The sequence below is a fragment of the Lissotriton helveticus genome, chromosome 12 (assembly GCF_964261635.1).
Source record: "Lissotriton helveticus chromosome 12, aLisHel1.1, whole genome shotgun sequence".
NCBI classification, from domain to species: Eukaryota; Metazoa; Chordata; class Amphibia; order Caudata; family Salamandridae; genus Lissotriton; species Lissotriton helveticus.
In genome coordinates, this window is record NC_136073.1 from 634173051 (window position 1) to 634195846 (window position 22796).

Genomic DNA, 22796 nt, shown 5'->3' on the forward strand with positions numbered 1-22796 from the left:
CCGGTCTTTGTTGAAGGCAGTCGTTCCTCCCAGGGGTTCTGGAGGATGCTGGTTGCAGGACAATGCGAATTTTAGCACAGGATCTCTGGAAACTGCAGACAAGCCGGTAGGGCTAAGGCCAAGTCATTTGTTTGCTGTAGTCTCCTCTGCTTGGCGTTCTTTCGTCCTTCTTCGTAGATTGTGGGAGTCCGTCTTGGTTCATGGCTGCCCCCTAAACACTATATTTAGGGAGAGTTTTAGGGGTCTTGAGGTCAGTAGCCAATGGGCTATTGACCTTAGGGTCCCGAATAATGGACTCTAAATTGCATATGTCTCCTTGGTCTACAAGCAGCTTAGAGTTATTGCTATGAGTCTTATGCTTTGAACCTCCCTTTTGTCCCTTTTTCTGTGACTGGTTTTGGGGCTTTGATTGATCTTTAATTACCACTGTCGAAGTCAGGGACTTACTGGAGATGTTCCTTGTTAGGCAGGCTTCTACAGCATCTACGGCTGAAATAGCAGAATCCTTTGACCCCTTTCGGTTGTCGATGACTACCCAGGGCTCCAATGGGACGTGATTTTCCAGAATGGGTATCGCACTAGGGGAGCCTAATAGCTCAATAACATTATGGTCCAACCCTAGTTCCTTTTCTGCTGTAGCAATTTCTGATGACAGGGCGCCCACTGCTGATGTTAAGTAGGATAAAATAGTTGAAGCATTCCTGGGTATTTTGGATTTTACTCCCCCCTGGTCCAGTGATGTGTGTAGCTTTCTCTTACCCATAATTGTGGCGCCCTGCGAAGAGGGGTGGCCCGACCCGGCCTCCTCTGGCCCCTGATGGCAACAGATGGCCCCGCCCTTGTCCCGGGCTTCTCCCGCGCGCGACTCGCGGGGTGAGAGGCGTTCCTTCCTCTTAAAGTGCCTCCGGGCGCCTTGGTGCCGTCATCGATCTTGCGCCGGTCCCCAGGGCAGCTGGGAGTTGTAGTGTCCCACTGCTGGTGGGACCGGCGTGTGCTGGGGCTGCTGGGACTGCTGGAGTAGCTGGGACCTCTGCCGTTCCCCTCACGGCGTGGTTTGCAGTGTGCTGACCGTTCCCCTCACGGCGCGCTGGATTTTGCGGTACGTGCAGGTAACCCACCAGAGGCTGGCCGTTTTTCAGGTTTAAGATCCCCTCTCAGTGCGTTTTTCATTAAATCCCATACTGGCATCAGTGTGGGTTTAAAGTGCTGAGAATTTCGATACCAAACTTACAAGTTTAAAGTAAAGCCATTATGGTCCTGTGGAATTCGTAATGAGAAACTCCCAGCACCATATACTCTTAATGGCAATACTGCACTTACAATGTCTAAGAATTGGATTAGACACTGTAGGGGTGCGTGGCTCATGCACCTGTACACTCACCACTAGTATAGTGTACCCAGCTAGAGAGGTAGCTGACCTATACCAGGGCAGTGGGTTGTAGGCCTTACCTGTGCCCCTCAGGTGTTAAAAGTGATGCCGGTAGTCACAGCTCATCTGCGCAGGTTAGGGATGTCAGTCTTCCCCTATCGTGACGACTGGCAGTTGAAGTCGCCCTCGGCAGTCTTCTCCCACCTTCAGACTACGCCTGACCTCCTGCATTCGCTGGGGTTCTCTATAAACGTGCTGAAGTCACACATGACACCTTCTCAGATGCCCCCTTTCACTGAGGCAATTGTGGACACAGTGCAGTTTCAGGCTTATCCTCCCGAGCTGCAAGTCCAGGACATTCAGGTTATTATTCCAATGTTTAAACCTCTGCTTTGGGAACGCTCAAGGGTTATCGCAATGCTCTGTCTACCTTTTTGCAGCTGCCAAACCAGCCCTCTCTTCAAATCTCTCATTGTGCATAGATTTCTGAAAGGGCTGGCTCACCTGTTTCCACCTACGCCCTTTGTTATGCCGCAGTGGGAACTTAATGTGGTCCACACCTATCTGTTGTGCTCTCCCTTTGAGCCTTTACACAATTGTCCCCTCTGGCTGTTGACCATCAAAACATCCTTCTTAGTGGCGACGGCCCAGAGAATGAGTGAGTTGCAGGCGTCATCTTGATCGCCTCCTTATCTTATCTCCTTTCCCGACAAAGTGGTGCTTCACTCCCGGGCATCTTTTTTTACCATATGTTGTGACCCCTTTCCGTCTGGGTCAGTCCATCATGTTGCCCACCTTCTTTGCTCCCCTGCATCCTTCTAAGGAAGAGGAGCGTCTCCACCGCCTGGACCCAAAATGAGCATTGTCGCACTAAAGAATTTCGGTTGGACGACTAGCTCTTGTGGGGTATGTGGGAGCAAAGAAGAGAAGAGCATTGCGGAAAAGGACCATCTCTCGCTGGGTGGTTCTCTGCATCAAGATCTGTTATGCCTTGAAATAGAAGCGGCCCCCTGAGGGATTAAGGGCCCTTTCCACTAGGGGAAAGGCTACGACTACGGCCATGGCTTGGGGTGTCCCAATCCAAGGCATCTGTCAGGCATCAATGTTGGCATTGTTGCACATGTTTGAAAAGCACTATTGCCTGGACGGTCATGTCTGCCGGGGCAGGTACTTTGCCTGCTCTATCCTGCAGGACTTCCTAGTATAGGATATTGATCTACAGACCACTGCCGGGATAGTATGGCTTGGGTATCTAATTCAAAGGTAAGGAATCTGCAGCTAGAAGTCTCTATCAGATGAACAAGTTACTTACCTTCTGTTACACATTATCTGTTAGACTCTATTTAGCTACAGATTCCTTACAGCCCCACCCATGCTTGCCCGATTTGCGGACTAATATTGTAGGGCTAGGGTTACTCCTCTGTTCAGGGCCCTAGTTTTACACACGACTACATCAATTATTTTGTAGCTCTGTGCTTCTGGCATGGGAGAAATGAAAAGTACTGATGTCTGCGTGCCTGGTTGGCGCCTATATAAACACCGTGACGATAACCCACGCTACCTACGCCTCCTACGTCATATGGACCCGAATGGAGCCACCCGACGCTGCGCTCAAGGGGTATTGCTCAGATAAAGGTTCCGGATCCAGCCAGACGAATGGTAAATTCAAAAATAAGAAATCTGAAGCTAGATAGTCTTTACCATATAATGCTTTACCGAAGGTAAGTAACTTGTTCTTTAGGGATATGACACTAGAAAGCCATCACTGGTTGACATGTGGCTCCGTGGACAGTCTGCAAATGTGTAATGGCACAAGCACAAACCTGTTTGAATATTCTTTTGTATTCTCTTTGGAGGTGTGTAATATACTTAAAGTGTACACTTTTAGTGTACCACTCACATCCAGAAATCAATAAATGAATTCCTTGCAAAGCCCATAATGCTAGTGTTCTGGGCCTTCCTTAACCCAGAATTCTTTCGCTAGATTTTCACATATATCAAAGACATACCTTTGGTAGAATCAGCAGTGTGTGTTATTGGGCCACATGAGCAAGACATCAGCTGACACTATTCTTCAGAAGGGTATTGTGAAAAGCATAAGCAATGTAACTCATGTTGGCCCCAAAGTATCTCGCCCCACTTGTGCATTATCTAAACTGAGATTTTCTGGTGGTGTGTGTGGGGAGGGAGGGGAGGAGGGAGGAGGTAGTAGTTTGGATGTGTACTAAATCATTTTATAACCAGAGAATTTACAACGTAGGAAACACTCTAGTACATATTCATGTCTCTATTGTATAGCAACATATTTTCACATTTATCAGAATGTGATGACTCGATGCTTCGTACTATTTTCATTTTTTCAGGGTCTTACTATAGCACAATTGTATTGTGCATACTAATATTTTGGTCCGTTTTTTAAGCTGCATTATTGTCATAAATCATTGGAGTAGAAGTACTCCATGTTTGTATTTGACCATCAAGATGGCCACACATTTACACATTCAACTATTGAATGTTTTACTGCAGTCCTACCTTTATTTTCATTTTCACTTTCTGCATGCTTAGCTTGCGCGTTACGTAATTTACTGGGGACGCCTCGTTGATTTAAAAACATGATGCAAAGGTTGCACTAAACCACCCAGGTTTGCAACACGCAAGGGATACTTTTCGCGGCACGGTTCGGTAAGTGTACTTTCACTTGAGTACATTAATGCTCGTAATAGGTGAGCGAGAGGTTTTCTATGGTCGTTTCTTCTATTTTTACAGTACAAGACCTGGTCCCGGCGTAAGGCAAGCCACGATTAATTTTCCATAAAGATTTGATGTACTAGGCGGTTGCTGTTCATCCGCTTGCTTTTGTAATTTTGCTAAGCCACCACGTGTACCTAAACTCGGCACTAGCTGCTGATTTTCACTGGGTTTTATTTTAAGTGGTAATTCACTGCGTTTCTCTTTGACGTTTTTGCAGCTTGTTGCAGACTTTTAGGAAGAGGACTTCTCTATTTATCACGAGTATTTGGGCAGAACACTGGGCTCCAACATTCTTTGCATAATTAAGTAACAGGCTGACATTCTTTTGACTCCGCATAATTCAAGTTGAGTCTGTGATGGCTATAGTGTTTACGCATGTTTCGTGTTTTTATGGCAGGTAGGATTCCCTGGTTGTATTAGATACCCTGACTCACAGGGCAGTGAATATTTGTATGGGCAGTCAATCTGACATTATTGCATTCGCATTGCAATGGAGGTATTGTGTTTGGTTTTAATATTCCATTTAGTTTGTTAGCGCGGGTGATAAGTATGTTTTTCAGGTGATTGATTAAGGCATGTCTAATTGGGCTTTATATTCACGGCTTGCTTCTGATCTATCAGTCACATCTTTACTCTATCTCTCGTTTCTTATCACGCTTCATGTATGGTTAATCCCTATGGCAATGATTCATGGTCAAAAGTCACTCATTTAGCACCTGCCACTCGTTTGAGTCGCAATTACCTACCATCCTGGAGATTAAAGGCCAATTCTTCTTCTTGTTATATATAACTAAGTTATCATATTGTACATATGTTCATTTATAAATTTCCCCTGACGAAGGGTGGTTTTGCACCCGAAATGCATTGGGAGTGATGAAATCCATGTCCGAATGCATTACTGAATTTATTAATCTTCAAGAAAATTTGCCGAAGTTTTAATCTGTGCATAAAACAAGTTGAAGACTTGAATCTACATGAAGTCATTCTATTTAATTTTTTCGTAAATGTGCAACTTTTTGTGTATTTGATAACTGTCTATTTGTGTAATACTTGTGATTTAAAGCTATTGATTAACATTGTGTTAAAGCACTTAATTTGTGTGCACAAGGTAGTGTGTTCTCTGTCGAAGACTTTGTCCTAGATTTGTTGTTCCAATTTTGAATGTGTGGAGGGGTGAAACCACCACAGAGGGCTCGCATCAACTTTGAGAAGTTTTTGATTCATTGATAAAGCAAGTTCACAAAGAATATTGAGTGCATCACCGCTGTTGTATATCTTGCATATCTTGACTACAGCATGTCTCGAAGGAGTGCAACAAGTGCTGCCTAGGCGAGACCTAAAAAGGAATCTTTTCGTTTGAAAATACTTGATTTCGCCCTAACTTCACTCCACCCCATTGAAATAGTGCTATGAAATATATACTCCAAGTAACTTGGTAGGATACCATTCCTGGTATTGTAAAGATTAACATGCATCATGTGCTGGTACTGGGTGTGTAGCATGTTGTGAGAAGTTGGCCTGATGTGCAGTGTTCACTATTCTAGTGATCACTATATATCAGTCCAAACAACCCTTATTGATGATTGGTTGTAAGTCAACCTTATAGACCAGCTATCCTAGTAGCATGGATACGAGCAGTCTAAGGCTAAGACTCTAGAGGGCGTGTTAAGCCAGCTGTTTTACCATCACATTACCCCTTGAACACCCAGTGAAAGGACACCACACAAGTGTTATGAAAATAAACAGTGTATTTATTAGAATCACAACAACCCTGTACTCTTTATGAGGACAGGATGCTAGGCACACAACAAAACTCTTACGAAAATACTTAAGTTAGCACGTTATACACAAATGCCCGAGGGGCACGAAAAACCATATATTCTAAAAGTGGAATGCGAAATTACTAGCAGGTAAGTACAGTACTAATAGGCTTTGGAATCGCTAGGACTTGACTATAGAATCGTTAGATTACTTCTAGGAGACCTAGGGGACTCGGGTGCAGAGTGTGCACTCTCACGCGGGATGCGGGACAAAGTCTATGGAGGCTAGTAAAGGCAAAGTTAGTGTTCACGGGCGAACCCGACCTGGTAGGGAGAAAACTACAGTGGATCCTGACCCTTGGATAGTGAGGCTATGCTGGGACACCGAAGTGCCGAAGTTACCTAGCCCAGGGGCTGCAGCTGCATAGGTCTGAAAAGACGTCGGGGATCTTGTTGCCGGACCAGGAGCCTGGAAGGAAGAAGTTGCTGGCAGGCGACCAGTGAAGGAAAGTTCGATGGATCCAAGCCTGGATCAAGGAAGAAGAAAACCTGAAAGCAGAGGGGACCAAGTTCTTGAATCACTAGCCAGTGACTAAGTGGGCACCAGGATGGCACCGGGCGAAGTCACCGCAGTCAGGTGAGTGGGCGCTGCTGGGCTCTGCAGTCTCTCGGACCAGGAGGCGTTGCCGGCGACCAGGATGGAGGTGCGAGCTGTCCCACGAAGGTTCTTGCTGTCGACGTCGCTGGACCCAGGATTGGGCAACAAGTCTTGGCAAATGCAAGGCCCACGCGGTGGACCTAAAATGGCGTCTTGGGTGGACCAGGAGGGTCCAGGGTACTTCTCCGATGGAGGGAAGCAAGGGCCAGTCTGGAGCAACCAGACCAGCAGCAGAAATGTCGTCGGGCGTCGTCAGGAAGGCCACAAGCCAGCGGGCTAGTAGCCAAACAACGCGGTGAGCAGTAAAAAGCAGAAGGGCCCCACGCAGATCGTGGAGATGCTGGGGGGCTGCTCTTCGGTGCTGGAGCTGCTCAGGGTGGGGGCTTCTCGGACCCCAAAGCACTCACCAGGAATTCACTCGGCGGGCTTGCTGGAAAGAAGTCGTGCAGTCTTGAAGATGGCCGGTCCCTCAAGGTCTCGTCACACCCACGAATCTCAGCGTGACTGATGATGTAGGTAGAGGTCAGAGGTGCCAGGGAAGCCGGTTCTCGTTGAGCTGGGCAGTCGGATTCCGGAGGAAGGACTTGCAGCAGACCGCAGTGTTCTTTAGATGGTGCCTGCGGATGCAGGGTGACTACTCCTTAGTCACAAGGGAGAAATCTTAGGAAGAAGTCTTGAGTTCCTTTCGTGGAAAGTAGTTTCAGGATTCAAAGATGATCTGATTTGGAAGGGGGCCAGTTCCTACCTTTATCCTGTAAAAAGGGGCTGGCACGCGACTAAGTCCTGCCCTAGGGGTGGGACTAGGAGGGGGGTGGGTACACCCACTTCCTTGGCGGGCTTTTCCCCAGCACAGGGTCTGGAGTGACCCTGGAACTGGTTCCAGCCAGCCTATGCACAGTGAGCACCGGGGTGCCACGTGCAGTCACCTTCCTCTAAAGCCCTGCCTACCTACAATACACAAAACCCTGTCTGGGACGGTGCTGGCACCGCCCCTGGCAGGAAACCCTTTGTCCTTATCTCCTGCTCTGGGAGGACTCCCAGCAGCAGGAGGGCAGACTTGTGTCTCGGTGGCAGCATCCATTTTGTGGAGCTGAGGCTCTGTTTGACTTTAACCGGGGTTAGGGGTTACATACATGTCGTGTCCCTCTAGAAGGGTGGAATGCTAACCCCGTCGCCAGAATTGGCGAGGGGTTAGTATTCCAATTCGTATGACACCTTACTCGACATGTTTTGATAAAGCGATACCAGAGTTGGCATATAACCGCGAGGATTATAATGCACTTTAAGAGTATATGGTATGCGATATCATGGAAACGGCTAAGGGATGGATCCCGAAAGCCGCAGACAGGCTCAGCTCATGCCAGAGCACCATCTCACACGATTCCAAGCACTCTGCCTTCAGGATTGTTAAGGCCTGCCATAGGAGTGACTGATAGGAGATCTGTGTGTCCATTTTAGGGTTAGATATAGGTATACTATATCTAAAGCAAAGGGTGAGTACACCACTTTGCCCCAGCTGTCGTGCAGCCAGTTGTGTCAGATTTGGATGGCCAGCCAGGGGTGGCATAATACATGCTGCAGCCCCTGGTAGGCCCTGGGTACACCTATGCCCTGGGTACCTAAGGTACACTGTACAGGGACTGAAAAGGTGACTCAGTATCCAATTTAGATATGTACCTAAGGTACATGGAATCCATTTTACAGAGAGAGCAGTAGGCCTGGGGCCCTGAATAGCAGGGTCCCAGGTCAACTAAGTCAGAAAACCAGCAAAACACCAGGCAAAAAAGTTGGGGGCAACCATAGTCAGGGATCTACCTTCCTACACATGTGAAATCCTGGAACCTTACTGCACTTTGCCATCTCTGGTCTGACAGAGTTCCTTCTGTGGGTGTTGTGTAACCACAAGATATCTTTATCTTGTGTTCTAGGTTCTTTGGAGAACCCTGATGACTACACAGTTATCTTTGAAGGCGATGCAGTAAAAGGCTCCACCAAACGTGCTAGTGATGTGTTGTATTTTTTCAGAATGTTTCTTCATCAGCCACAGTGAAGTATGCTGTTGAATGTGGCTAGTTGAAGTCTTGGAGGCCGGCGATCAAAGTTTTATTTCCATCTGATAGAAATTTGATTCTCCAACTTAGTGGGTGTTTTTAACTGAAGGTGTCTCCAAATTGCAATGTAAATGAGCATTCGAAGAAACATAAGGAAAATCCTATTGTAGGTACACTTAATTTTCTAGATGGCATTTCTATATCATTTTTGTGGAATGAGAATTTAGATTTGCATATGTATAAATGCTCCTTTACTGGTACCTCTGCCAATGTGTACCCACGTTTCTAGTAAACTAACTAGGGGATTGCTACTAATCATTTATAGTCTCTTGTTTGTTTCTCTTTTAGACATTATTTGTTCAGTGTTTTGATTTTCAGCTGCAGTTGTATTACAGAGATGCTTACAATTTTAAATCTGTGACTCTTTTTTTAACTTTCCAGTGTTAAATTCTGTTTTTAACATAAAATATTCTTGAACTAAAAAAAAAAAGGTAAAGAGATATCCTCATCAGCAGCAATATCCCAAACGTACTGCCTCATTGAATTTGACATCAGTTGCTCTGCATTCATTGCCCAGCGAATGTCGCAAATAGCTAATTGGCCCTTAGTTGTGTCTCTAAATACCATTTGTACAGATGAAATGTGTGCATAGATGTAGTCTGTCCTTGGTCAAAGTGCTAAATATTTGTGCACTATCTTGTTTCAGGTGAGAAGCCATACGAATGTTATATTTGCCATGCCAGATTTACTCAGAGCGGCACAATGAAGATGCACATTTTACAGAAGCACACAGAGAATGTGGCCAAATTCCATTGTCCCCACTGTGACACAGTGATTGCAAGGAAAAGTGACTTGGGTAAGATTGTATGTAGCATTTGTTTGTTAATTTGTGAGATTCGGAACTACAGAAACCATGCATAACTGTAGCTTCACTTGGTTTTGTTATTGGTTGTCTGTCGTGACCCCAGTGGGTGGGAGGGTATGTATGTATGTGTGTAGATATATATTTCTCCAGTATTGGGGTATCTTTCATAGATTCACATGCCTGAATCATTCCCCGTCGTCGAGGGGGGAATGATTCAGGCATGTGAATCTATGAAAGATACCAATACTGGATAACTGTAGTTACAGGTAAGTAACTTGTTTTCTTATCCAGTATTGGGGTATCTTTCATAGATTCACATGCCTGAATCATTCCCCCCTCGACGACGGGGAATGATTCAGGCATGTGAATCTATGAAAGATACCAATACTGGATAACTGTAGTTACAGGTAAGTAACTTGTTTTCTTCTCCAGTATTAGGGGTGTCTTTCATAGATTCACATGCTTGAATATTCCACGTCGTCGAAGTGGAAGTCCCACGGTAAATAAAATAGCAATAATGATATATATATATATATTTCTCTTCCAGGGGATCCTCATCAATAGTCATAAGCACTGAATATTCCCGCCCATTTGCGGGACCCTGGAAACAATATAAAAATATATATGTAAAAAACATATCTCGCTCCACATATATGTATGTACATATATTATTTTTCTCACACCAATGCAGCTCCATAACTGAGGCTAAAACAATGTAAACACATATACATGCACTGCAATTAGTAAGGAAGTAAAAGAAAAACGCATTAGGTCAAATAACCTTTGAACTTTGTGTTTTAATGAGTAGACCACTCATAAATCCTGAAAATTGCTTGTAAATAGACATTGTTAGCCCTCAGGCTGCATTACAAAACAATAGCATAGAAAATGAAACCATTTTCAACAAAAAACTGGCACCGTGCCTTTAAGGCAGCCATGACCCCAGGCTTCCCATCATGCCTCAGGGGTGACAGTTAGGTCAGTTGTTCTTTCCGGCTCCTTCAGTCAGGACCCTGGTGAAACAGCTCCCTTTTCTTTTTGGCTTTTTGTCAAAAATATTCTTGTTACCTACAATTTTTTGCTTTCACTCCTCGTCTTTTTGGCCTAGGGTGTTACTGCTACCTTTTTTAGGCTTAAAAAAGGTGAGTTTTCTGTCAGATGCCTTCACTCTTTGACAAATGCCCTTCATGTGGAAGGAAGCTGGCCAAGACTGACACTCATTCAGTGTGTATCCTGTGCCTACCAGACTCTCATTCCTCGAAAACCTGTGAACACTGCCAGGTTTTATCATCCAGAACTCTGAAAGAACGTGAGAGGATTCGTGTTTATGGACTTTCTGAGAGAGGAAGATCTCCCAAGAAGCAGAAAAGTCGTAAGGCGCGGTCGACGTCGAAAGAAGCCCCGACTGGTTCACATTCGGCGTCGATCGGCGTTGGAGAAGCAGTCGACGGCGACGAAGATGTCTTCAGCATCAACATCCAAGGTACCTCCGCTACAGACAGCGTCGAGGGATAGGTCACCGTCGAAGCAGAAGAGTTCGACGGCGAGCCACCTGACGTCGAAACAGCATCGTCATGCTGTGACGTCGAGGCATTCTCCGTCGAAGCCTGGCCACCGGCGTTCGGCGTCGAAACATCCTCCGTTGACGACTAGTCATGGTCGTTCGCCGTCGAGGGAGCCTCTGTCGACACATAGTCGATCGACGTCGAAGCAGCCCACGTCGACCCCCGATCAATGGCGTTAGACGTCGAGGCAGCCTCCGTCGCATTCAGACAAGCGGCATTCGGCCTCGAGGCACACCCAGTCGCCGACAGAGCACCGGCGATCGGCGTCGAAACAGCCTCAGTCGTCGTCGTCGAGTAGACAGCCTTCAACGGCGAGATGCTCTATGCCGAAGGACAGTCATCGCCACCCGAGGTCGGCGTCGAGGAAACCACGGTCGACGTCGAGAGAGCGTTTATCTGCTCAGCGCTCTGCGTCGATACAGCCACCGTCGATGGATCAGCGGAGATCCAGGGAACGGAGCGTTTCGCAGCCAGTGAACATCTCTCCTGCAAGGTCACAGGAGAGGTCGCCTTTGAAGCAGGTGCTGCAGGAGAAAGAGGGTGAACCATTGGACCAGTCCTAAGGCCTCAGTTAGGTTCTCCAGGATCAGCATCGGCTGCGGAGGTGGGACAATCTCCAGTGCAGGATCCTCCTGCCAAGAGAAGGAGGGTCGCAGAAGAGAGATCTCGGTCGAGGTCTTCCTCTAGATCTCTAGTGAGCCTATCCTCATCTTCTTCAGCATCTCGCAGTGGCAGATCTTTGGATGGACAAAACAGGGATTCGGATAGGGAGAGGTCCAAGTCCCCTGCAAGATCGCAACAGGATCAAGCGGATCAGCCTCCACGGTCACGTTCACCAGTGAAGAACCCCACACACAAATCTCCTCCTATTCGTCTTTCCCCAAGGTGGTATAGACCTCTTCACCACTGGGCCAAGGACAAGGAGACGGCAGATCGGCTGAAGGCGTATCAAGACCAGGCTACCCGCCGCAAGGAACGGTCTCGTTCTAGGCATTCAAGTAATAGAAGATCTCGTCACAGAGACCGATCTCATTCTAGAACGCGCTCAAGTAGAAGATCTAGGTCCAGGAGGACCCGTAGCTCTTCAAGTTCTTCGAGGACCCGATCTCACAGGGATTACTCTCCGACCCTGACAAACAGTCCACGCTCGAGGATATCTCCAACTGAAGATATTTTCTCGTTCCAAGACATCTTGGGCAGGGGAGCCCTGAAGCTAGGAGTGCCTATGACTGCTCCGCAGATCAAGACGACGGTCATATTTGAAACCCTACAGCACAGAACGACACCCAAACCTTTGTTGCCGTTGGTCCCGGGTATAATGGACCCAGTGAATGAAGTCTGCCTGACTCCGGCAACGGTGAAGTCCGTCCCAGCGAGGATTCTCAAGAAGTATCGTCCTCCTGATGAGGATCCTCTGTTCCTCAAGTCTGATCCCCCGCCTGATTCAGTAATCATTGCGGCGGCAAGAAAATCCAATGCGGTAGCATCCTCATCCACGGTACCGCCGGATAAGGACAGCAAGGTGCAAGACTCATGGGGGAGAAGAGTCTGTAACACCTCAGCTTCTTTCCTCAAGGTCTCCAATGCGGAAGCGCTGCTCGGCAGATATGATAGATCTCTGTGGGACTCACTTCAGAGGTTTTCTGAAAAACTTCCTCAGGAAGATAGAAAGGACTTTGAGGAGGTTCTGTTGGAGGGCAGTCAAGTCTCCAATCAGATTATAGGAGCGGCGGCAGATGGGGCAACGTTGGCTGCGCATGGTTATGCGCATGGAATCACAGCGAGGAGATCCTCATGGTTGCGCCTTACGGCATTGAAACCCGAGGCTCAAGCCAGTATTCTAAATCTTCCTTTTTCGGGCACGTCTCTCTTTGGTGCGAGTGCTGATGAGGAGATGCAGCGGATGAAGACTGAGTTAGACACCCTCAAAGCCGTGGGGCTTGAAAAGAAAAAGGAATTCCGGAAGAAATTCTGTTCGGACAACAAGGGCTCTTCGAAGCAGAGGGTTCAAACCCCTCACTGGCAGAAGGGCCAGAACCAGCAAGGCCAACAAAAGTCGCAATACAAAGGCAAGCGCAATTCCAAAGGAAATGGAAATCAGCGACAAGGCAACAACTTCAATAAGTCTCAGCAGAAGCAATGAGTCTTCACTTCCCCTAGCGCCGTTGTCCACTCCAGTGGGGGGAAGCATTGCGCATCACAGGACAGAGTGGCAGGCCATTACAAAAGATCAATGAGTGTTGTCTACGCTGCAGAATGGGTACTGTCTTCGTTTCCATCGTCTACCTCCACCCGTTCCTCCGATGTCAACGTCAAGCCACCAGCTACAAATGTTAAAGAAAGAAGTAGCGACACTCCTCGAAATCAGCCATCGAGAGGGTACCATGAGCAGGCCTCAAGGTTGTGGGAGCAAAGCTCCTGGGGTTTAGCTCAGGGCAAAGGGGTTCCGTTTTAGCACCCAAAGTACACCCGCAGCTGCGCAAGGGCGGCTTGTTGCAGGGTACTGGTTTGGTGTCAGGAGGGTGGGGTTGGCAAATGCGGGCAAACCTCCCTCCCTTCCTCACTTGGTTTCCCCGCCGATTCTCCCGCCCAAAGTGGGGGTCAGAACCGGTGGCTGCCAGTTGCTGGGATCTGCAAAGGCCTGGGGAAGCTCACAAAGGCGGCAAGCCTTTGAAGCTTCCCCTTTGTGGATCCTGCCCATTCTGGGGATGGAAGTTTGGCACCTTGTTCGGACGGATGTGCATTGTTTCAGACCCCTGAGAGCAGCAGGCTCTCGACCCAGGGGTCCAGAAACATGTCTGGTGGTGGCAGCTGGCGAGCAGCCGTTCAGCCTGGACACTAGTGTCAAGCCGTTTTTCAGGGGGCATCTCTAATATGCCCTCTGTGTGCATTTTCTTATTAAATCCCACACTGGCAACTTGGCCTTATGTGCTGCGAAGTTTGATACCAAACTTACCATTTTTAAGTAAAGCCATTATGGTGCTGTGGAGTTCCTAATGACAAACTTCCTTTACCATATACTCTTAATGGCATTACTGCACTCACCATGTCTAAGAATTAGTCTAGACACTAGGGGTACAGGGCTCATGCACCTTTACCATCACCACTGGTATAGTGCACCCAGCTAGAGGGGTGGCCAGGGCAGTGGGTTGTAGGCATGGCACACAGGTATGTGTGCCATGTCGACTCTACTTTGTTCTGCACCACGACACACAGCCTGCAAGGGCGGTGTGTGTGTGTGTGTGTGTGTGTGTGTGTGTGTGTAAAGGTACAGGGCCTCCAAGTGTGGCACAATAATTGCTGCAGCCCTTACAGGCCATCCCTGGCCACAGTGCCCTTGGTACCTGTGGTACCATTTACAAGGGACTGATCTGTGGCCAGAGAGTGTCAATTGGGTTTTGTTTACAATGCAGTTTAGGGAAAGAACACAGACACTGGGTACCTCTTTGGCAGGAACCCAGGGCACACCCCGTCAAAGCACATAAGCAGTTTAGCAGAAAGAGGGGGCAACCATGCAACATAGGGCACTTTCTTACAAATACAGATACTGATCTTTAACCATCTAAACCCTCTCCACCAGATGATGCCACTACATATCGTGAGCATATCAGTAGGGCAGGTAACTTCCATAATATACCATTACATACTGAGGAAATAGATAATGCTTTTTTGTTTGAGGCTTTCTTCAACACAGACATCTACATAGTATCTCCCTATGTTAAAAGGAATGCTGGGGCATTCTTCTGATATATTCAATAACCCTGCCACATCTAGAATTAGCACTCCTAGAGCTTATAAAAAATATGAGCCTTCTCCAGCAGACTCTATTTACATTAGGAGTCAACTTACACCAGCCTCTTTGGTTGTAGCTACTGCTCCAAAAGAGCAAACTCTCAAGCAACTGGTGACACTCCACAACCAGAGAAAGAGAGCAAACTTATAGATGCGGCAGGGAAAAGAGTGGCAGCCCAATCATCTAAATAATCGGGGATTGATAATTCAATAGGCCTATTATCAAGATGTGATAGGACACACTGAGACAAAATGGAAGAAATTTTACAACATCTCCCAGAAGAACATAAACAAGCATTGGCATAGCCATTAGGTCTCGTTTTTGGGACCTTATAAGTATTTAGTTATGCAGCACAATATCCTTGGTGCAACAACATTAACTGTTGCATAGCAAAACACTTATAAGGTCCTAAAGGCGAGACCTATTGGCTATGCCAATGCTTGTTTTCCATTGAAGGCGCTATATATAACTAAGCTTCCATAAAAGCAGGCAGGTGGCTCCCTAGAGGGGGCAGGCTGAGGTATGGGACTCGGACACTGGTGTCCCCTGGCACTATCATGGGGGGAGCAGAGGAGATGTGGACACCAGTGTGACATTCCTCCAGGCTAAGAGCAGCTGCTGTTGTCTTGTTCGATTAGATCGTGGGAGCTGGGAAGGTGGAGACAGACCGATCTACTAGGGGTGGGGGTCAAAAAGTCACCAAACTGTAAGAAACCCTTGGGGCGAGGCGGGACAGCGTGGAGCTCAGAGCTCCAGTGTAGCACAGACGGATGTCTACACAGTCCACTTCGAGCGCAAGGGTTTGTTTTTCTGAAGTACGGATTCCATTATTTATTTCAATGCAGATTTCATATTTTATAAAGACACTTCTACATGTATTCCATCCAGGCAGAGGGAATATGCATATGCAGCAGACGCACCAAAAGGTGAGGATGCGGCAGCATAGGACAGCAACACTGCCGCATTACTCCATTGTCATTATGGCAGCTCAGCTAGGAGATGGACTTTGGTAAAGAAATGAAAGACAAACAGAAAATAGAGCTTAATGAAGGGGGCAGAAAGAAAAATAGGGACGAGAGGGAGGCTGTAAATGAAGGACAGTCAATGATAGAGAAAGGGAAAAATAAACCGAAGGTGAGACTGAAAGGAAAGGAACGGGGAAGTGTGAACGGGGATGAACATGCACTGTAAAGCTAGGACCGTGAGAAAGGAGAGAAAGGGGCGGAAGAACCAAGCAGCGTAATGCTAAGTGCATTAAAGTAGCACTTTATACCCCTTGCAAGGCGCCGAAGAGCACTGTCGGAGGGGCAACGAGTGAGCCTACGAGGTAGTGCGTGGTTGGAAGGGGGGGGGAGTTGCTGAAATGTACACGGTCACGGAAGATTGCGTCACCGCCGGCTAAATGTGTAATCATCGGAATCTTGTCTTCTCAGAGTGTCAAACTGTCATGTTCGAACAATGGCTTTTATGTATTAACCATTGAACGTGCCATTAAACAGGCACCAGCCTCGCAGTAATTCCATCTGGTATGCGGCTTCCTGCAGACAGCTGAGCAATGGCTGCGGCATACACAGCTGGCCCGTGATTCACCCTCTTCTTTCCAGCGCAGACTCATCTTTGAGGTGCTCAGTCAGTGCAGACCGGAACGGGGCCGCAGCAGAGAGCAGCGCAGGTAATCAGACAGACTCCCATGTTGCCCTGAAGTCACGTGCTGTGACTGGCTATTAATCCACAAAGCAGCCCGGTGAGGTTTGTAAATAAGACTGATTTCCGTCTAGACAGAGCCAGCGAGGAGTGTGAAACACATTAGGGACACACAACAAAGCTGTGACAGGTAGAGAAAACCTGCTGCTGACTCCAATGTCTCTCTTCAAAAGGCCTGCTAGGGTCAAGGTTGGCGGGTTTGATCGGCATTTAAGACAACCCTGTGACCCTGCAAGGAAGATGTTACTAGGGCCATGACCAATGGGTGTCCGCCTTCTTTCTATTCCACTAGTCCAGGCGCGTGATAAGCCTTGAGCGCCTCGGAGGGCGCTGCATGCTGAACATGGACACCCAGCTGATCCTCTCCCTCACCAACGACCCCGCCACCGCCAGAACCAACCTACACGAAGGGATGAAAGACGTAGCCGAGTGGATGATGAACAGCCGCCTGAAACTGAACTCAGACAAGACGGAAGTTCTCATCCTGGGCTCCTCGCCCTCCGCCTGGGACGACTCCTGGTGGCCGCCCGCCCTGGGCAGCGCACCCAAACCAACAGACCACGCACGCAACCTGGGCTTCATCCTGGACTCCTCCCTCTCCATGACCAGACAAGTCAACGCCGTCTCCTCGTCTTGCTTCAACATCCTACGCATGCTACGCAAGATCTTCCGGTGGATCCCCACCGAGACCAGGAAGACGGTCACCCAGGCCCTCGTCACCAGCCGACTGGACTACGGCAACGCCCTCTACGCCGGAACCACCGCCAAGCTCCAGAAGAGACTCCAGCGGATCCAGAACGCCTCAGCAAGACTCATCCTCGACATCCCCCGACACAGCCACATCTCCGGACACCTGAGAGACCTGCACTGGCTCCCGGTCAACAAGAGAATCACCTTCCGTCTCCTCGCCCACGCACACAAAGCCCTACACAACCAAGGCCCAGGATACCTCAACAGCCGCCTCAACTTCTACACTCCCTCTCGCCAGCTTCGATCGACCAGCCACGCCCTCGCCGCCGTCCCCCGCATGCGAAGAGCCACCACAGGAGGAAGGTCCTTCTCCTTCCTGGCCGCCAAGACCTGGAACTCCCTCCCGACCCACCTCCGCCTGACCCAAGACAACCTCTCCTTCAGGAAGCAGCTCAAGACCTGGCTGTTCGAGCAGTAGCGGACCCCCTCCCCCAAGCGCCTTGAGACCCTCCGGGTGAGTAGTGCGCTATATAATTGTTTTGATTGATTGATAATAAAAATGGCCGTGGACCTAGCGCTTGTATACAAGGTAACTTTAAAGGAAGCGCTGCAGGAAACCGGGACCCATTTAAAACTAGTATTAGGCTGGTGAGTGCGAAAAGGAAAACAAGACGTGCGGCCGCGAGGCGTGCTCCCCGCACATCTTGAAACTAAAAAGTCAGCTCCAACTTGCGAGTTTCGCATTCTTATAAAAAAAACAAAAAATGTGCACAGCCATGGCCAGCTAACTGCACGGATGGGCAAAACCAGGACAGTGATCAGGGGGACTCAGACTGGTGGAAAAAAAATAGCAGCCATGAAAACAAGGATTAAAAGAGCCTGACTGAGTAGTGAGGAGTGTGGGAGGGCAGGATGGAGGAAGCAGTAAGGCAGCGGGGAGAGACGGATGAAATGGAAAGCAGATCGTAATCAAGGTCAGAGGACCGACAGATTTTGAAGAAGAAAGGGGGGGCCAAGGGGGCCCCTGTGTGGGTCAAGATGCAATAGACAGCAGGTAAAGGATCAACGTGAAGCAGGAGAAGGGTTGTCTTGAATCAAAACAACTCAGAGTTGGAGACCAGGAGGAGTGCAGGGCTGAAGGAGACTGCAGACACATGCACTGATGCACTCTCAGTGCAGGTGCAAAAGTAGATAAAAACAAGATGTACGGCCACGAACTGGAGTGTGCGCGCGAAAGTGGAGATCTGTGGAGGGGGAGGAAATTGAAGCGCGGAGAGAGGCGCGCAAAGCGTGCGCCCGGGCACATGCACTCAAGCTCTAGGCCGGCCATGGCAGCATTTTTTTAACCCCTTTACTAAAAGTCGAGCAAGCAGCGCATGCGCTGGTCTAGGCTCAACCTAAAAAGGGCATATCAAATTGCAGCAGAGGGTAAACTTATTTATAATACAAACATAAGATGTGCCCTTGATGCTGCTGACACAGCAGCTAGAGGAATAAACACTAGCCGTATATTAAGAAGACATGCCTGGATAAGAGTATCCGGTTTTAAACCAGAAGTACAAATAATTTACTAGGCCTTCTATTCGATGGAGAGCATCTTTTTGCACCGCAGGTAGATAGTCTTAGAAAAGATTAAAAATCACAATGAGACATCTAAGTCAATGAGAACCCTGCAAACACAGTCTCATAGGGGCACTGTTCGTAGCTCCTCATATCGCAGTGAATTAAAAACAACCTCCACTGACAAATCCACTTCCTATAATAAAGCACAAACTGAAAAAAACTCTCCTAGAGGATATTATTGGGGGTTCTACATGGGAAACAATAATAGAGGCAGAAGTAAAGGTGGTTTTAACACAACCAATTCCTCTACCAACAGCAAGGCTTGACTCGCCTATCGTCAACCCCCCAGATCACATATGGATAAATATCACATACGATCAATGGGTGTTGGATATTATCCAACATGGTTATTATCTGGAGCTCACTTCAACAAATCCAAACAGGCTGTTGCTTTTATATTTTGGAATTATATTAAATAAAGACTTTTGCAACGAAGAAACTGATTGAGCTTCATTTTTTGGATATTCTGGTAGTGCACAACTCCATCGTCAGTGACATCCAAACATTCCACCTCACACTCACAGAGTATCAACAGACCATCAAAAGCTACCCAAAGAGGAAATTCGAGCTTTATTGAACAAATGAGCAGTAGAAATAGTGCCACTACAACTTGGCACAGGAGTCTATTCCCTTTTTTTTTTGCAGAGTCTTATATAGCGCGAACTAGACCCGAACTGAATCAGGTATCAGAGCGCTTTACATAGCACTAGTTATGTTACATGAGGACACACATTCATTTTTAGGCACTGGGAGATTAAGTGATTTGCCCAGAATCACAGGAGGTTTTTTTGGCGTCGTTACTGAGATTCGAACCCAGATGCCCAGGTCTGAGGTCGAGTGCCCTAGCCGTTAGGCCAACTCCTCTCCCTTTACTTCCTATAACCAAAAAGGATGAAGCTCTAAGACTCATATTAGATTTCAGACCTCTAAACAAATACATTCTTTCAGAACTTTTTCATATGGTCACTCTTGAAGACATCATATCATTTCTCCAACAGGGAGACTTACCGTTCACCATACAGGCAATACATCAGATTTGCCTTAAACGAATAACACTTTTATCTTAAAGTCCTTCTGTTCAGGGTCACCACAGCACCCAGGGTGTTTACCAAATGTCTAGCAGTGGTAGCAGCCCACTTGTGAAGGTAAAACATTCACTTCTTTCAATATCTAGATGACTGACTCATCAAAAGCAATACATATCACAACTGTTTGCAACACACTCAAACAACAATAAACTTACTACATCAACTATGTTTTACAATACATGCCGTAAAGTCACACCTGTATCCTCTTCAAACACAGCCTTACTTGGGAGCCATACTAAAATGTCACAGCAGTAGCCTACCCAAAGCAGCCAGAGTACAAACCTTTAACAACCTGGTCTTACTGTTTCAACCTCAAAATTGGTTATCAGTGAGAACAGTTATGAGCCTCCTAGGAACAATGGCATTATGTATGGCCATAATACCTTATGCCAGACTCCATTTACACCCTCTGCAACAATGGTCTCGAGCGGAGGGTCAATTAGACGATCTAGTGTGGATCAGCATCAAGTCTGCCAGTCTCTGCAATGGTGGAACACCAAAAATCTATGACAGGAATGGCTGTTTTTAAACCCAATTCCTCAAATAACCATAACAGCGGACTCCTCAATGACTGCATGGGATGCACACCTACAACAAAGGTTTGTACATGGGCACTGGAAATTGTAAATCCCTACTACATATCAATCACCTAGAGCTGCTCGCTGTTCATCTAGTCCTGAAAGTATTCCTGTTTCATCTATTAAGCAAAGTAGTCTTAATCAAAAAAGACAATATTACTAACCATGTATTACCTGCAAAAACTGGGGGAGGATGACCAGATCTCTATAGGTTCGAGGCATGTGGGCTGCTAAATTCATATCTAGTGCATAGATCGCCGCCTAGTGTTGGGTCCGGATGATTGCACATTGTTGTCCTGGAAGAGTCTTCGAAGTATCACGAGATAGGTGGCTCCTCCCCTGGACTACAGTGCGCATGGGCATCGACTCCATCCCCAGATTGTTTTTTTCCGCCATTGGGTTCGGATGTGATTTCGACGTCTCCTGTCGGAATCGATAAAAACTGTTCTCTGAAGGCCAAAAGGCTTTCTAACCTCGTCGGTATTGTTGGCGTTCGGTTCTCATGTATACTCCAACTCTTCGAGTCGGTTTTCTGGGGAGTCACGTGACTCTTCGGTCATCGAGGCCCTTTGACGCAGCAAGACCCCGACGTAACTACAATGGAACGAAGTCCGTTCAAAAAGTGTCCCGTGTGCGGTTCGAAGTACCCACACATCGACGTGCATCCTGTATGCAACAAGTGCCTGTCGCCGGACCACAACGAGGCCGACTGTATGGCCTGTTCGAAGTTCAGGTCGAAGAAGACGCTCAAGATTCGGCGCGTGGCGCGCCTTGAGGCAGCGATCCGCACCGGCCCCGGTGGACATCTTCAACGACCCCGAAGCAGACGAGCAAGAGCTTCAGCTTCAGATCTCGCCTCCATCGGCGGAGGTCGAGGCCGACTACGGAGAGGCCGTGGAGGGCCTGGACCTAGACGAATACGTCGAGGAGGTAGGGGATGACAAGGAAGTTTATGGGGCCGCGGAAGATAGCTCAGAGGAAGAGCTATGCCCCGTCCGTACCATAACTATTCAGAAAAGAGGGTGGTGATGAACAGAGTGTCTGAATTAAGCAGACCACTCTTACCCAGTCCAAAGATCAGGGCTTGATCCATCACCGTTATTTAGCTCACTGCCCCATCCCAGCTCAGAACCTGGCTATATGCAAATTAGTCTGTCCCTGGCCCAGTGCATCAAGGGAACAGGGCAGACCAAACTACCAAGCCAATTCTTCACCAGAAAGGAGACAAGCTTCCGGGGACCGGTTTCTGGCATTACAGCCGTCGTCGGCCCGGCTTGCTTGTATCCTGATGGAGCAGTGAGCAAGGGACTCATGTCTGAGTATACCCTGCCACACCTATAGTGGCCAAAAACGATTCAGAAAATAGGGTGGTGATGAACAGAGTGTCTGAATTAAGCAGACCACTCTTACCCAGTCCAAAGATCAGGGCTTGATCCATCACCATTATTTAGCTCACTGCCCCATCCCAGCTCAGAACCTGGCTATATGCAAATTAGTCTGTCCCTGGCCCAGTGCATCAAGGGAACAGGGCAGACCAAACTACCAAGCCAATTCTTCACCAGAAAGGAGACAAGCTTCCGGGGACCGGTTTCTGGCATTACAGCCGTCGTCGGCCCGGCTTGCTTGTATCCTGATGGAGCAGTGAGCAAGGGACTCATGTCTGAGTATACCCTGCCACACCTATAGTGGCCAAAAACGATTCAGAAAAGAGGGTGGTGATGAACAGAGTGTCTGAATTAAGCAGACCACTCTTACCCAGTCCAAAGATCAGGGCTTGATCCATCACCGTGATTTTGGTCACTGCCCCATCCCAGCTCAGAACCTGGCTATATGCAAATTAGTCTGTCCCTGGCCCAGTGCATCAAGGGAACAGGGCAGACCAAACTACCAAGCCAATTCTTCACCAGAAAGGAGACAAGCTTCCGGGGACCGGTTTCTGGCATTACAGCCGTCGTCGGCCCGGCTTGCTTGTATCCTGATGGAGCAGTGAGCAAGGGACTCATGTCTGAGTATACCCTGCCACACCTATAGTGGCCAAAAACGATTCAGAAAAGAGGGTGGTGATGAACAGAGTGTCTGAATTAAGCAGACCACTCTTACCCAGTCCAAAGATCAGGGCTTGATCCATCACCGTTATTTAGCTCACTGCCCCATCCCAGCTCAGAACCTGGCTATATGCAAATTAGTCTGTCCCTGGCCCAGTGCATCAAGGGAACAGGGCAGACCAAACTACCAAGCCAATTCTTCACCAGAAAGGAGACAAGCTTCCGGGGACCGGTTTCTGGCATTACAGCCGTCGTC

The 22796-nt window shown here is 47.9% G+C and overlaps 1 protein-coding gene across 1 annotated transcript in view; it reads left to right on the forward strand.

Annotated features, from left to right (window-relative positions):
- The window catches only part of CTCF (CCCTC-binding factor), a 512861-nt gene that overhangs the window by 200754 nt on the left and 289311 nt on the right, over positions 1 to 22796 (forward strand). Inside the window, exon 7 of the mRNA XM_078670971.1 lies at positions 9296 to 9445. Within this exon, the coding sequence (XP_078527097.1) occupies positions 9296 to 9445 (150 nt within the window). The remainder of the gene's footprint in view (positions 1 to 9295; positions 9446 to 22796) is intronic.